Below are 16,714 nucleotides of genomic sequence, written 5' to 3'. Positions count from 1 at the left end.
GTAGGCACGTTTGGTTTTCTTACACATTCGTGAGCAGGGAAAAATTAAACAGGAAACCAGTACCTATTCCTTTTCAATCAATTTCATCCCCCCCCCCAAAAAAAACCCTAAAAATTTCATGGCCTGAGTGTTACCACTATCACGATGTTGCCCGATGTGTAAAGCTTCTCATTAAGAACTTGCTGGCAAAATTGAAACACGAAAACCGAGGAGAAAGTAGCCTTAAAAATTATTTCAACCACTACAGCTTGTTAAATACTTATCATAGCTACAAATTCGTGTTTCTGTATTTTTTTGAGTGCCTCTGATTCAAGGTACAAGCCTGTCTATCCTTTGTGTCTTTGGGAATAACGTGCTTATTCATGTAAGGAGCTGAAAGAACCTTTTCCTTCTTTTGTAATCGGCCCGTCATTTCCAAAAAGCAAAGCCAAACACAACAAAGATACAAAGTAAGAAAAACAAAGTGCAAATAACTGCTGAATTTAGGCTCTACGCTGTTCACGATCCGTCAGGAGACTGGCAGAGATGCGGAGCCGGGAAAGCACAAGGGACGCGAGCACTGGGTCCGAAATTCCCGGCCCGGGTCAGGCTCTGGAGCCGCAAGGAGCGCGCGCGGTCGCGCTGAGATCGCACGGCAGCCAATGAGAGCGCGCTCCTTGCGGCCAATCAGCGACGCCGCAGCTCTATAAATACCGGCGGTGCACGCAGTGCTTCGCTCAGTTTCTGCTCTCCGTTGGAGCTTCTGGTGGTGTTTTGCGATGGCGCGTACGAAGCAGACAGCGCGTAAATCCACGGGCGGGAAGGCGCCCCGCAAGCAGCTGGCCACCAAGGCTGCCCGCAAGAGCGCGCCGGCCACGGGCGGCGTCAAGAAGCCGCACCGCTACCGGCCCGGCACGGTGGCGCTGCGCGAGATCCGGCGCTACCAGAAGTCCACGGAGCTGCTGATCCGCAAGCTGCCCTTCCAGCGCCTGGTGCGCGAGATCGCGCAGGACTTTAAGACCGACCTGCGCTTCCAGAGCTCGGCCGTCATGGCGCTGCAGGAGGCCAGCGAGGCCTACCTGGTGGGGCTCTTCGAGGACACCAACCTGTGCGCCATCCACGCCAAGCGCGTCACCATCATGCCCAAGGACATCCAGCTGGCCCGCCGCATCCGCGGGGAGCGCGCATAAATTTCCTGCTTCAGGCCACATAAACCCAAAGGCTCTTTTAAGAGCCACTACGTTTTCACTAAAAAGAGTTGCAATGCTGTTTAATTGTTGTTGTTTTAAATTCTTGCCGGGTGTTTTACCAAATAATACAGCAATAAGTGCTTTGTGAAAGCTCAATGGGGGCAGGAGACAAACCGGGTGGGAGAGATGCGGGATGATTCCATATGTTAAGGGAGGATGATTAGAGAGCCTCAGGTAGGATAGTGGAGTTTACATCCCTGTGACTGATAAATGTGTAGCGGCTTTGAGGAGAATAGTGGCGGCGGTGTGGGCGGCTGACACGGATATTGCTGGGTCTGGAGTGGACCCATGCTCAGAAAAGCTGCACCTTAAACCCTGGCTGGTTCAAACCAATCGCAGAAACTTCCTAAGTTACCGTCGTGTGTTACTGCCAAACTTACCTAACACACATTGCCTTAAGGGAGCTGCTGCCTTTCTCCAACAATTCTTAACACCAGGAACAAGAATATCCTTCTCAACAGATCAGTTAGGATTATTTCGGGTATGATATATATTGTTGTATCTGGTCTCAAAACAATGCACAGCCATGCTAATGACACAAGGTGCATGAGGCTTCTTGCAGCACAGAAAAATGACTGAAAAGGCCAAGAAACTGATTCAAAAGTACTGTAGAGAGGAATAACTTACCAAACTTCCAGATTTGCTGACATACTATTACAAAACTGGGGGAGGAAAAGGTGTAGATGGGATCTCTTTTCATTTGGTCAGTTGTTGCTTTTTGTTTCGTTTTGTTTTTGTAGATGGTTCTTTTCGTATAAATTTTATAAAATCCATGGAGCAAAAATTTATGTATTCTTCCACTAATAAGAGTAAAAGCGTTTGTCTTTGAACTTGCATTTCTCTGATAGTGATCACCATTTCTGATGTATGTTGAGTTGTCATTTCTGCAGCCAGTTCTTTAGGATTCTTCATGAGTTGCTGAAAGGACAGATAGATACACCTGCATTTTTCAACCTTCTGGAGACCTAACTTTGAATTCTTACCATGAGACAAGGTTAAACTAACAAGCATCTGAAATCAAAATAGGAAGTTAAAAATTAAACCTTGAATTTATTAATAGCTGAAGTTTTTCCAGTCGTTTTTGGAACCATCTCCCTTTCTTTTCTCTTCTTTTCACATCTGGTAGTTGGGATGCAGTAGTTCTGAGGACTGGAGAGCACTTGAAGGCTGCTGGTAGAAGGCAGAGTGGCCTCCTGTTGTCATTAGAGGTTTCTGGGCACTATTTGCCTGCTTGGAGATGCTGTGCTGCAGACCCCATCTGTCAGAGACAGCACTTGTGTGGTTGGGATAAGAAAATAGAAAGACTTGCTGAGTGTGGCCATCAGGCAGCATGATGATTTGTTTGGGGTGTTCTGCCTCTTATCTCTCTCTTTATTTTCTCCCTTCTTTTTTCTTCCTCACACATAAAACCCTCTGAATTAATTTATTGATCGTCATGGCCTGATTTTGGAACAAGGTTGGAATGGAAGCAGAGTTGTATATTGTAACATGATGAAGATTTCTCCTTGTCTTGATTAAGCGGCATGATGTTATAAGAAACTTTCAGTTAACAGCCTGGGGAGAGAAGGAAATATTTCAGTAGGCCAAAAAAGTCCCACGTTTTCTTAAAAGTGAGAGAAAAGAGTAAACACAAGGATAACCTCAGTCTTTCTTTCTTCCTTCTGCTTCAGATGCAACAGAGCATACTCAGCACTAATTAGGAAAAATAAACAAATCAAGAAACTCTGTACTATTTCTAACAAGTAGCACCATGGCACTGCTGTTAGATTCTACCCAGTCCCTTTTAGGAATTTTACTGGATATCACTGATGTACGACCTGAGAACACAGAGAAGTTATTAACAATTTACCAGTCCTAATGAATGATTTCCTCATTCAATTTTGAGAGCAGATTCCACAGACAGGTAAGGGAAGGCTCTTCTGGATGTGCACAGTTAGCAGGCACCAGTGACCCCTGCCTCTTTATTTACAATTGTAACACTTCCAAGGTTTTAGCCCTTTTAAGACTTTAACTGACCTTGAGTTTGGGTCTAGTTATGAAGTTTAAGTAATAAAGTAGGCAGATGTATTGTTAATTTTAATATTATAATAATGTAGTTTTTTTTAATTACACTTAGGCACAGTCTGTGTACTCTTCCAGCAGGAGCACTGCCACTGTCTAAATTCTCACCCTTTACTCTGCAAGTGGTGATGTATAAATGAAAGAATAAAAGATAACAGAACCGTTTCAAGTAAAAGAGACAGAGTGATCATTTAGTTCCAGCTGTGGAACACTTTCTGGTTTTTTTAGACACTCTATAATATTGGAACTGCGGAAAAACATGCCAGATGGTGCTGAAGCAGAGGGGAGCCAGAAAGATTGATAGATCTGAAAAGAATTAACATTTGTGAATGGAAAAAGAGCACATGAAGGTGTGTATACAGGTATGTAACATTTACATATATGTGTTTATAGGTACTCTCATAGCTGTATCAGTATGCTATGAATGTTTCTTGTCTATACCATATTTACCTTGTGTGTATTGTTTAAAAAAAACCCAAAAAACAACAACAACAAACATTTGAAACCTCTTACAGGGCTCGCCACATGCTATACTCAATCACTCGAATTTTTATTTCACAACAATATGGCTGGTAACATTTACAGAAGGGTGTTGGACAGGCTGGAGTCCAATGTCAAGGAGAGGAAAAGTTGTGACAGTGAAGAAGAATAATCAGTAGAAATCTCAGTGCTTTATTTGTGGATTTGTAGAAAACTTGACCTCTCTAAAATACTAAAACAGGGACAGTCTGTGAGACTTGGCATAACCAAAAATTGAACTACAGGCCAACTGGAATTTCCTGACTAAAAAGGTTTATCGAATCTACTAAATTCTGCTAAGTCTTGCCCTTTGATCTCCCTGTGCATGTTCTTCTACTGACTCAGTTTTCTTGTCATCAAATACAAAACACTTGTCTTTAACTCTAAAAACAGTATTTCCTACAGGTCTTCCGTTGGCTAAATCTGCCAAGCCTTGACAGCCACTTTCTTTTCCTCAGCTGATATGGTCCCGAACAGAAGACACACAACATTCTCTGTGAAACTGTTCTCCGTGTATTGGGGAAATAGAGAGGTGATGTGTTGGAAACAAGCACAGGATTTTCTTTGCCTTTCCAGGTTCTCCTGAGTCATCTTCTCCAACCTGTCCTGTCCTAACACACACACACACACACACACACATAAAAATCCAAATTAAATCATTGAAATTCCTAATTTTTAATCCTATCATCAAGCTTATAATCATAGCATTTCTCTTTTAGTCATGTAATGGAGGTAGGGCTCTGAGATATCCAGGTACAATTTCAAGAGAACATCACAGTAAAAGCAACTAGAGTATAATAATAAAAAAGATGTTGGAAAATTTGATGTTTTTCAATGCTAAATCACGCCATATCTTCCACAATGATTTAAAGTGAAACATCGAATATTCCAAATAGACTATTTTACGTTCTGTAATCTAAAAGGGAAAGGGGGAAGAGGGGCAGGGAAAAGCAAGGATTCTGTCCTAGTAGGATATTTGTCATTTACTGTATCTGAACACTTCTTTGCTTTGTGCAGTTTACTTTCTGTACAGTTGAAGGGAATTTTCAAGCACCTCATTAAAGCAGCACCCAAAACTCCCTCAACAAGGAAGCAGCAAGACAAGTACTTGCAATTACTGGCATGCTTGCATCGGATTTACAATAACTTTAAAGAACGTCAGAATCCCCGTCTCATAATCGTAAGGAAGGCAGTGTTTCAACTCTCTTGTGTAATGTAGTGGCTCTTAAAAGAGCCTTTAGGGTATGGGAAAATTACTTGAGGAGCTGCGGCAGGAGACTCAGGCGCGCTCGCCGCGGATGCGGCGGGCCAGCTGAATGTCCTTGGGCATGATGGTGACGCGCTTGGCGTGGATGGCGCACAGGTTGGTATCCTCGAAGAGCCCCACCAGGTAGGCCTCGCTGGCCTCCTGCAGCGCCATGACGGCCGAACTCTGGAAGCGCAGGTCGGTCTTGAAGTCCTGCGCGATCTCGCGCACCAGGCGCTGGAAGGGCAGCTTGCGGATCAGCAGCTCCGTGGACTTCTGGTAGCGCCGGATCTCGCGCAGCGCCACCGTGCCGGGCCGGTAGCGGTGCGGCTTCTTGACGCCGCCCGTGGCCGGCGCGCTCTTGCGGGCAGCCTTGGTGGCCAGCTGCTTGCGGGGCGCCTTCCCGCCCGTGGATTTACGCGCGGTCTGCTTCGTACGGGCCATCGCTCAAAGGACACTCAGCGATCTCTTGACACTGAAGTGAAGAAATGAGAGCGCGGCCCGCCGAGGCTGATTTTATAGAGGGTTCGCGCTCTCTGATTGGCTGCTGGGAATGCGCCGCTCTCATTGGTTGGATTCAAATTCGAAAAGCCCGCCTGGATTGCGCGCGCTCTCACCAACGGCTGCCGGCTCTGAGCTCCCCCACCTCCTTCCCCGCTTTTGTTTTATGGGTGATTTCTTTTTTAGCAATTTTCACAGTGTCCCTCAAAAAATGAGACCTTTACGGAGAAATGTTCATACGGGAAATGAGAACTTGCAAATTACTCCGAGCTGAATGCATAATCTTTCCCCTTTAATTCACTTTATTCTTTTTCCCAAATAGGAATCTTGTATTTTGGGGCTTGGATTTTCACTACTATGGGGTGCGTGGCGTGGGGTTGTGTATTGTGATTAAAGCTTTGGTTGGAGAGGTTGGGTTCCACTTAGGGCAACTTTCATCTGGAGGGGTAAATGTTTTGGGACCAAAATTAATTGCAAATGCACGTTTTCTAATCTAAGAGGGAGAGCTTTCAAATTATTGAATCCTTGAGCATTCTAAGAATCATTAGGCTGCTGCTGGAGTACATCACGGCACAAGCTGAGTTTTCCTTTTTCCTCACCGTATATGTAATATTTCCCTACCCGAGGGAGCTGTGCTTGGAGCCGGATCACAGAAGGGCTTTCAGGGGAAACACAGGGGCAGCACAAACAATGGGCAATTCCCTACCCACATTTAGAGGACAAAGGGCAACGTTAAGAGGGAACCGAGCAGCTGATACCTCTCTCACTTCGCATTATGGGAGACGTTAACTTCATTTAGATATAAATAGATATATACTCCTACTATTTACGTAGTGGGGGGCAAAATCCCTCCCGCAGATGAAAATCCCGCACGGAGACACCGAACTACATTTAGATCGCTTTGTTGTTTTCAACTTTCTTAGATCACCAGCATCACGTTTCACAATCTTAACTAATAATGCCTTTAGCGTCTTAGAAGCAAAATTATTTTTACAGTTTACTGACTAAATGTTTAAAGTATCTTAACATGATTTATACAACAATGTAGGAACAATTGCGAGTTTCATCCTTTTAAGACAGAAAACGTTTCACGCCAAAGCGACACAGCTCTTTTTTAGTTTAAGTGGGCGGCTCTGAAAAGAGCCTTTGGGTCGTTGTGGTGATGCGATAGGAGCACAAATCTTTAGCCGCCGAAGCCGTAGAGAGTACGACCCTGGCGCTTGAGGGCGTAGACCACGTCCATGGCCGTGACCGTCTTCCTCTTGGCGTGCTCCGTGTAGGTGACGGCGTCACGGATCACGTTCTCCAGGAACACCTTGAGCACACCGCGCGTCTCCTCGTAGATGAGCCCCGAGATGCGCTTGACGCCACCGCGCCGAGCCAGGCGGCGGATGGCCGGCTTGGTGATGCCCTGGATGTTGTCGCGCAGCACCTTGCGGTGGCGCTTGGCGCCGCCCTTGCCAAGCCCCTTACCGCCTTTGCCCCGACCAGACATGATTGCGCTGCTGCTGCCGCTGCTGCTGTGAGCTAGCGCCGCCCGTGCCGCGGTTTTTATACGGTGAAATCCGACCTGGTTGAGGACTGCAAAGCGGAGGCGGGGTTCCCGCCAATTTTCCCTGGCTGCGTCACTCATGACGAAACAACGATCGCTCTTTCCTTTTAGGATGCTCTAAGGTCTGACGAGTAAACCGAAGAGTAAACCGCCTCCACGAAAAAATTCCAGCGACGTACGTGTTCACAGAGTTGGAAAGCTTCCTCCCACTTAGATTTCTATAAGCCATTTCCCATGTGCATGTGCATATTAATTATTTTTTCACTGGTAGGGGTTGGTGTGAATTATTTCAAATTCCTGTCATTTTCATATTATTAATTTTTTCTTTCGGTTATTTTGTATTCAAAGTGCTATAAACCTTGGTTTATAGAATATTTAATCATTTGACACCTCTTAGTAGCTTTAAATAATTTTCCACAATGTTTAATTATATAGTTTTCTTTATTTTGCTATACCACTCCCATTTCTTAAATATCCGAATTTTACATCAGTAGCTTTTTGTCTGTAAACATATATAAACCAGAAAGTGGAATGGAATTGTTTTTTATAATATTAAAATTATACTAGTTTGTGACTTCTGGTAATTTTACTCATTTTGAATTACTGCACTAGGGTGAGTTTTTGGGTCCTAATTTTTTACCAAATGTCCTTTACTATAAGTATAGACTGAAATTTCTGCTCCTTGATTAGTAATAAAATCACTCCTTAGTATAGATTAGGATTTTCAAGCTTTGTGTGTGTGTGTTTGTGTGTGTGTGCACATAAATACTGGAAACAAAAGATATTCTAAATTATCTTCTGTGAAAGTCAGAAGTTGTCTTTGTCTTAGGATGTTCCAAAGGTGATAATGTAAAAATACCCTGGAGTGGTAAAACTGGAAAAAAAGGATACATTAATAATATTACTTTTCTCATGTCTTTTTATGTATTAAATGTAAACATAATTTCTACATACTCTTTTAAAATTGTAACATCTCAAAAAATCATTCATTATATTTTACTAGATTTCAGGGATTGAATTTAGGTCAACATTAGTAAAAAAAATGTTGTTAGATTTATTTTAAAGATATATGTGAAGAAAAATCTGGAAATACAATAGTAGTTTTAAACTAATAGTTTTGAATTTAGAGTAGGTATTGGATCAGGTTTTATATTCCTTATGTTCCACCCACTGGCATCTGGTTCTTCTTTCTCTTTTCAAATTATTGTCTGTCAGTCTTAAAGGAAGAATGGAAATGCAGTATGACCTCTGTGAATGAGAACAGGTTGTACAGATCCCTGCTTTTCCCTGTATTCGTGCTCTTGTGATCTGCCATCTGGAGGAAAGAAATAAATTCTTCCCTTGTACTGAAAACCTGAGCACTTTTGAGGGACCAATGCATTCCCACAAGAGAGGAGAGCTCAGAGGAGAAGGGCAAAACCACAAGGAACTGGAGGAATAACGCACTGTGAGGAAACCTGGAGGATTACTGCACTGTAAAGCAAACTGCACTTATTTCATCATCAGGGACACTGAAGGGTTACCATGGTTCTAGACAAGAGAGCTGCTCCAGCTAATCATCAGATTTCTTCAGATGATTAACAAAGAATAATGTTTTCCTGAGTGAGCTGGATGAAAATATGGGGTGGGAGGATGGGCCATGTGCATATGAACCTGCCCAATATAACTTGTGAAAACTGGAGAACAAATAGAAAAGTTTCAAGATAGCAACAGGCTTGAGATTACTTCAACCAACATATTTCTTCAGAGGGACTGAGCATGGGAGGCAGCATTGATATTGAGCATATAGACACCAGTAAAAAGAATTTAATTTCTACAGTGATTCAAGTGTATATTGCAGATGTTTTATTATGATTGCCTGCAATTTCAGTAGTGTCCTTCTGCTAATTAAAAATGCAATGTAACACTGAATACACTCATCAGGAAAATTTTAAATGAAACATTAAACACTCCTCACACAATAGCTGAAAGAACCTGGATGGAGAGTATTCAACTCCTACAGCATGGAGATGGGATCAGCTGGTACCTGCCTTTGTAAACTTCACAAGATCTGACTTCTTTGGCAGGTCTTAAACCACTAAATCTACCCCAGTGGTCTTTGTGCTCTGTTTCCCCGTCCCACATACCCCACCCTCTTTTCAGCAAGTAAGCTGTGCTAGAAAGCCATGCTTACTAAAATAGAGCAGACCAGCACATCATTTTGGTAACAAATTTTTTAAGCACACAAAGCTCTGATTTTAAGACTAAGGTACAAAAATCAATATTTCCATGTGTGGATTTACCATTTGGAAGGAATCTTCTGGCAGTAGCATAGGTGCAGAAATGCTTTATATTGTCCAAGCAAAAGTAGCAAATATCACAAATCTAGTTTAATGACTGGTACACTAATAAATAATTTAGTATTTCCCTGTTAATTCAGAGAGTCAGAGGTGGAGTGACCCATTCTCATCTTTTCATTTAACCACTCCAGCTGGTCAGAGATATGAGAGTCTGGGCTGTAGCCCAGGTTTGGGCTGTTTCCAACTTCCTTGCTGCCAAATTCAGAAACTACGCAGGGATTGATAAATCAAGAAAAGACTTCTGTCGTGGTCCAGTATCTTGGGCTACACCTTTGAGGATGCAGTTTGCCATTCACAGAGTGGCTTACAGATCAGGTGATCCTCAGAGAGGCAAAATCTTTCAAAAACTGTCTGGTGGGCATGTTGTCTGAGTGAGGAAGGCTTGCATGGCCTCACCCCCATCACTCCATGCACAAGCTGAAATCTTGCAGCTCACTAAACATCTGGTACAGCAAGTATAGCTGAACAGGTCCAGGAAAAAAGCAGAAGGAACTCCTATATCAGGTTTGGGGTGCTGGGAACTTAGTGAAATACTCAGTTCTTCACATTAAACTTTTATAGGATATGGCAGAGAAGGGACAGGGTCAATAACCTGTAAGGAGGGGCAAGGACAACAATGTGTAGCAAATTCTGGCCATGGCTATTCTGGGCTTCTCTGAGGAAGACACCAAAGAGTGAACTAACAAGTGCTCCAGGGTGGCCTGTAGAGCTCTGAGCTCAGTAGCCCACCATGCAAATCTGCTTCTGCATTGTGGTAGAGACACAGTAAACAGAAACACAGCTACTCAGCAGCCCCAGCTGACACGGATGCTCAGGAGCTTTGCTTCTCTCAAATCCTTTCTCTACTTTCTAAACTGCCATTTGAAGCAGCACAGGTCTCATGATGCACTGTCCCTTGATTAAGCTAGAAAGATGAATCCAGAAAGAATTGTAAGCACCACATTTTTTGCACAGTTGGGACTGAACAGTTCCTCTTGTCACCTGGGCTCGTGCAGAGCTGGTCTGGGCAGAAGGTTTTGCAGCTGAACTCTACCAACCCTTATAGAATTGTAAGTACTTAAAAGCAGCTGAAGTACTGCCTTGTCCAAATTGTCTCTCTAAGGCATAGTTTTCCAAATTTAATGTGAACATTTCTGTAGGAATTTATTGAATAGTGTCTGGAGGAAGACAACTTTGAAAAATGGTGATATGCCTTGTGTGGGTGACTCCAGACACTGCTGCTGTGCTCGGTTTTTGCTACATCAGTACTTGGTTGGAAAACCAAAAAATTCCAGTTGACAACCCAACCCTTACAGAGATTTATTCATGGTCATGCTCTGGACAAAGCAGCTTGTCTTTAAGGATACAGCAGTTAGGAAAGTCACCACGATGTCCAGGTCCTGTCCAGGTCAGACCAGTCATTAACTGGACTGTGCACTTCAAGAGAACCTGGCACTTCTCTTCAACAAACTGCACGAGATTTCTGTTGGCCCACACCTCAAGTTTATTAACATCTCTTTTGTCTGAAAGTATTAGTTTAGCCTTCTTCACTCAGTGCTACCCACATCCACTGTCTCATCACCCAGGTTGATCCAGAAAACACTAAATAATATCAGCCCTGGAGCTTTGTTTTGAATACCAGTTGTCTGCAGATGCCAAGTTGTTAACTATAACCCTTTGACCCTCTGCTACAGACAATTTTCAAATATGCAAGAGCCTGCTGATCCTGCCTGTAGTCCCTCTGATCCCAAACAAGAACACTTGGGAGATGGTTCCAAAAATATCATATAATGTCAAGTATATTGCATACAGCATTCCTCTTTTGTCCACACAGATATTCTTTAATCAACAGTTCTCTGATAATTACCTATACCTAGTCATGAGCAATTTTTGCTCCTCTCCACTCATTATCATGTCAACAGAACCCATTTTATTTTTGAGATTTGCTCAGTCACTGTTTCTTGGAGACTGCTGTCATCCCCTGTAAGGCTTTCTACTCCATATTAGAAGATATTTCCTTATTGCTAACTTGCTGCTAAGAACATCTGTTCCTGTATTTTCTACAATGTATTTTCTACAGTTTTCTGTAATAATGAAAAAATCACTTCCTTTCCAATCATGTTTTAAGTATTTAAGAAGAAACTTCAGTTTTTCAGCATTCTGTCTCAGTCAGAGTATTTCAATAATACATGCTTTTTCATCAGGGAAGAATTTTTAGACATCTGACAGTCACTATTTCTCTCTTCTGTGAATCGACTTATTGTTCACATCTCATTATCTGAAATTTGGAACTAAAAACTAGGCCTAAAACTGCAAATAGGAGTATTCCTGACTACAGAGGAAGATCTTCACCTGTCTTATAGAAACAGGCACTGTGATCCTCTTCTACTGACAGACTGGTTTTGATTCATTACCAACACAGAACTATAATCTGAAGATCCAAACCTACTCAGGCGCTTGTCAACTCCTGCTGAGAGCAGCAGTTTTGCAGTATTTCTTAGTATTTGTAAAACTGATACAGTTTATTCCAGATGAAAAATCTAACACATCTTTGTCTCTTATCTGCCATTTTTCAATACATAAAATGCCCTCAACCATTTAAATTATTTTTCCTAGTTGATACTCACAACATTTGTATACAAGCTCTGTAGACCTTAATTCAGATCATAAATAAAATTATACCAGGCCTAGGGCTACAGTCCTAGGCTGTTTGAGACTGCAGTTTAATTTAATAGTTGAAAAACCTAAACATTTAAATACAAATTTCTACCCCAGAAGAGCTGATGCTTCTACTAGACCAAATTTTCCTGATTATTGCTTTCATTTCTAGCACTTTTCTAAAATGAAACAAAATGAAACTGGGAGAAAACCTGTAGTGTATCAGCAAGTTCTAGGGAAACATTGCACCCTGTACTGAGACTCTTCCTAAAGCAAATTTCAGAAAAAGCCTATTAAATGTGGTTTTCATTTCTTCCTTTTTATCAGTTTTGAGCACTGTAAATTCTAATTTTTATTCATCTCTTCCCTGAAATTGTTTGACCTTGTAATTAATACAATTCAACACAATTAATTATCCCTGCTGAGTCTGTAACCTGAAAAATGTATGAATCTTTAACCAAAATTATGATTTTGTACTTAGGTCATGGCCATACTCTTCAGATACCCAAAGAGTGAGAGAAGTTTCATAGGCTGGGTGCACAGCTCGGCCTGCAGCACATTGTCCCAGGGAAACTTTCAGCATCCCATTTCCCTCCACTCAGAATGAAGGGCTGGAATTACCTTTGATTTCTTAGGAAATGGCATCTAACAACATCCACATCCTGGGTCTCACTGAAGGGGTAGGACAGAGTTACTCTACACTGATGGCATCATTGCAATTTGTATTTCTGACTGAATCTGTATTTATTACTTCAGTCATAAAAAGCCAAATTGACTCTGTTGTGCATCTGGAAGTGTAGACAGCACGTCATATAGTTTCAAATATCACATTCCAGTTCTTTTCAGGCACTCTGTAGAAGTTACAGGTAGGGTTACGTTTCCATATTTTTGCATGGAGATCCCTAAATTTCTTCATCCTTCTGCACTTATCTTCTTCCCCTTTTTCTTCAGCTGAAATCAATGCAAAGTTAGTTGATCTGGGGAATAAAGTAACACAGAATCCTGCTCATAACTGAGGTTCCTAAGCATACTAACACTGCTACTACTCACAATAATTCTCAGTCCCATGGATGGATGGAGAGAAGTAAAATGTGGTTAGAAGAGGAACTGGATCCAAAGGCTTTCAGAAGGTGGCAGGAATATTTTTATGCTTTAACCTCTCATTATATGAGGCAAAAAAGAAGATTTGGGGGGTCATTCATTAAAATGCACAGCCCTTTTTTTGCTGGTTGGCAAAACTTCAGCAGTTATGGCAGAGGAGTCACTTCTTTGATCAGTCAGTCACCTTTTGATCACTCCAGACTGTAGGAATTTAAGTTTTGTTGAGACTCTAACTGGCCTTAACAAATTCTTCAGTCAATACAGCATGAGCACCGAGCCAATTCAGGGTTGTTCAAACTCATCTTGACAAGCCTTGAAATTAAGGACTGTGTGAGAGGTTAAAGTGGTTTTTGAAGCTCTCTGTATTGAACTACCAAAATTTTAAAAGTCATGGGAGTATCATTTGTTAATCTATACATAGGCTACAAAAATTAACCCAGAGTGGGACTGTATGCAAAATGGTATTGAGGGAAATAATTGTTTCCCTCCACTCAGCACTGGTGAGAGAAACTGGAATGCTGTGACCATTTCTGGCCTTCCCAGTGCAGCAGAAACGTGAACAGAACTGGAGTGGGACCAGTGAAGGGCCCCAAAGATGATGAAGGGGCTGGAGCATGTCTCATGTGAGGAGTGTTCAGAAATCCTGTGAGGGGACTAGAGGACACAGATCCAGTCTTCTCAGCACTGCCCAGGAAAGGAGGCAATGGGCACAAACTGAAACACAGGAAATTCTACTTAAACAAAAGAAATCATTTTTCAGAACACGCTCCCCATAGAGGTTTTAGTGTCCCGCTGCTCTATCTGATCCTTCTTTGAGCATGGCCAGGACCTACTGCATTAGGGGTTAGACTAAAACATGAGGTAGGTTTTTATTGATGTGATTGTCCTAATGCTGACATAACTGTCCATATATATTTGTTAGCTTAGTGGAAGTATAACTAAAAGGATACAGGTTTCTTTACTACTGAAAACTCTTTGACACCTCGAATCTTCCCTACATAAAAACTTTGCAGTTGCTGAATCAGTATTGTCAATTTAGTTTCAGCATGACAGAGACCTGACTAATAGCTTTTGACCTTGTTGTGGTGGTTTTATTGTTAATATTGAAAGGGATTACTTGAGCAACTGCAAAATTATTATTTGTGGATAAGACAGCATGCTTCAGTTAAAAGTTGACAATTTCTCTGTATTCTTAAAGTCCTAACTATAGTAATTGTAATTGAGTGTAGGCTTTTAGCTAAATTTGTCTAATCAGCTTATCTGGATTGCTCTCCTCCTGCAGTCTGAATGTCTTATTGGCCTTTATTTATCTAATGTTTTTCCTCCTTGAGAAGCTTCTCTCTCTCGACAAAAAGAAAAGTTAAATATTTTCTCTGCTATACATTTTTCGGAATTCTTACATTATGTGTGAACTATTTTTTGTTTTGAAGATCCTCGCATTAGAAAACATTCTGTCATTTTGTAGGTTCCTCTGTAATCTGCACTAGCACCTACACAGCTGAGTAAGGAAGCCAGGGAATGTGTGTGATGGTGCAGGGGAATGAGGCCATGGTTTGGGTGCACATTTAAAGAAGGTGAAAAGTAGGTTTGAGTTCCTCAGTAAGAGATAAACAGAGACAGCAACTGTACAGGGAAAGGAAATCATGGAGAATACAGAAAAATATCTGCTGTTTGATTAAGTATTGAATGAGTCACATTTAAATATTATCACTTCACAAACAATTTTTATTACCAGCTCACTCTCAAACATTTTTTTATTTTCAAGTAATTTTATTCCACACGAAGTAAATTTCTCTGGTTGAAATCTGTTCCCTAATCTACCACTGATTTGATACTTGATACTCCCTTTGCTTTGGCTTTTTTCTCTTGTCAGTAAAACACCCAGGGCAATGTCAATGGTATTTGTAATGATCAGTCCCTACAATAGGAGAATTTTCATTGTGGTTCAGTGTTGCATTTAACAGCTATTTCCAGCAGTTCAAACTCGAAAATTACTCAAAGTTCCTGACAAGTTTGTTTTGCCCAATTAAGTAGAAAATATCGTTTCTTGGCCTAGGGTGTGGGAACAACCCCTAAAAAAACTTCCTCTTTTCACACCACCTCATATTTCTAAAGCCTTTTTTATTTTTTTAAATTTACACACACAAAAAAAAAAAAAAAAAACACAAAAACAAAAATCGCTTTCTCCAGAAATGGATGGTGAGACCAGGAACATTTTGTCTTCTCAGAAGTAGGGTAGAGATAATTCTCCGCAGATAAGAGCCAGCGTGATGTTTAAGGAAAAGATACAATAAAGGATGCTGACACACAATGCCGGAGGCCAGCTGCCAACACTTCCAATGTCTCAGGCTACTAGGAAAAAGCAAAGGACTTCAGAAGTGGAACTAAAATAGGGAGCAGGGAACACACGGGTTTACAAGCATGCTTTGAAATACTTCAGATGACAATATTCTTCATATGCTTTCCTTACAAAAACAAAACTGAAGCAAACAAAGAAACAAAAAAAAAATCCAGAAACGTTCCTGTGCCTTTAAAAATCACCATGGAGTGGGAACAGCAATCCTTATCTGCTGCAGGTGGAGTTCTGATGACTGCGCCACTTAAGGAACAAGATCTAAGATCTCCCACCACTTTCTATCTCGTGTCTTTATCTCTCACCTCCGGCCTGCTGATGGGGGAAGGGAAGGAAGCCTCCCCTCTCCTGATGGGTTGAGAACAGCTTTGCTAAAAGCAAGCTTGAAGGGAAACTTGCCCCAATGCGCGAATGTGAATGAGGTGTGAAGAGGATGCACCCCTGGGGCTGCAGCTGCATTCTTGTCGGAGCAGCTGCTGTCCACTCCCAGTTTCTTGACCGGTTTCAAGTGTGATAAAGCAGTCACGGAGCTCCAGCACCAAATCGTCAAAGCTGCGGGGGATTAAAGCACATTTACCCTCGTGCAGTCTTTATTGTCTGAAAGATGTACATCACATTAAACAGACCCGGATAGATGACAACACTTCCCGGCTCTCTCGTATCACTTACAGTCAGATTCTGCTTTATCTTTGTTCATCTAGGCTGGAAAATATGCATAATGCCCTCGTCCTACCACAACCGACTATTTTTTACCTCTTAAACACATTCATCCTGTTCATACGACTTGTCACACTGAACTATCAAAATCTGTGGCTACTGAGGATTTGGTGTAGTTGTTTATGTGGGATTAATGTCAGGATCACGAGAAGGATGGCAGAACTCACAGCACACTTCAATATGCTTTTCATTCTGGTTTTTAATGTGGGTAACTGACAAGCCTAATTTTTTCCAATCTCTTCTTTCTGTTTCTCTCCTTCAAAGTATTTATTACCTCACCTGCATGCAAGCACAACGAAATAAAAATGGAAATAAAAAGGAACATGGAAGAGTCACAGTTTAATGTTTTCACTTGTAACTTTAATGTAGCTAATGTATCATTGTCATTTTAAGCTGTCACATTTAAATTAAAGCAGCTTGCTACCAAGTATAACTTTGTTGTGACTTCAACATTACGTG

The 16,714-nt window shown here is 41.7% G+C and overlaps 2 protein-coding genes across 2 annotated transcripts; both read right to left on the bottom strand.

Moving 5' to 3' along the window:
• Window positions 1–5,088: 5,088 nt before the first annotated feature.
• LOC116996093 (histone H3) lies at window positions 5,089–5,505 on the bottom strand. Its single transcript, XM_033059265.1, has one exon. It carries the CDS (start codon window positions 5,497–5,499, stop codon window positions 5,089–5,091), a length of 411 nt encoding a protein of 136 aa, XP_032915156.1. The 5' UTR covers window positions 5,500–5,505.
• Window positions 5,506–6,737: 1,232 nt separating this feature from the next.
• Window positions 6,738–7,063, bottom strand: LOC116996088 (histone H4). Its single transcript, XM_033059261.1, has one exon. It carries the CDS (start codon window positions 7,049–7,051, stop codon window positions 6,740–6,742), a length of 312 nt encoding a protein of 103 aa, XP_032915152.1. The 5' UTR covers window positions 7,052–7,063; the 3' UTR covers window positions 6,738–6,739.
• Between the last annotated feature and the right edge of the window lie 9,651 nt (window positions 7,064–16,714).

This window comes from Catharus ustulatus, chromosome 4 (assembly GCF_009819885.2).
Source record: "Catharus ustulatus isolate bCatUst1 chromosome 4, bCatUst1.pri.v2, whole genome shotgun sequence".
Lineage (NCBI taxonomy): Eukaryota > Metazoa > Chordata > Aves > Passeriformes > Turdidae > Catharus > Catharus ustulatus.
This window is presented reverse-complemented; position numbering and strand designations above follow the sequence as displayed.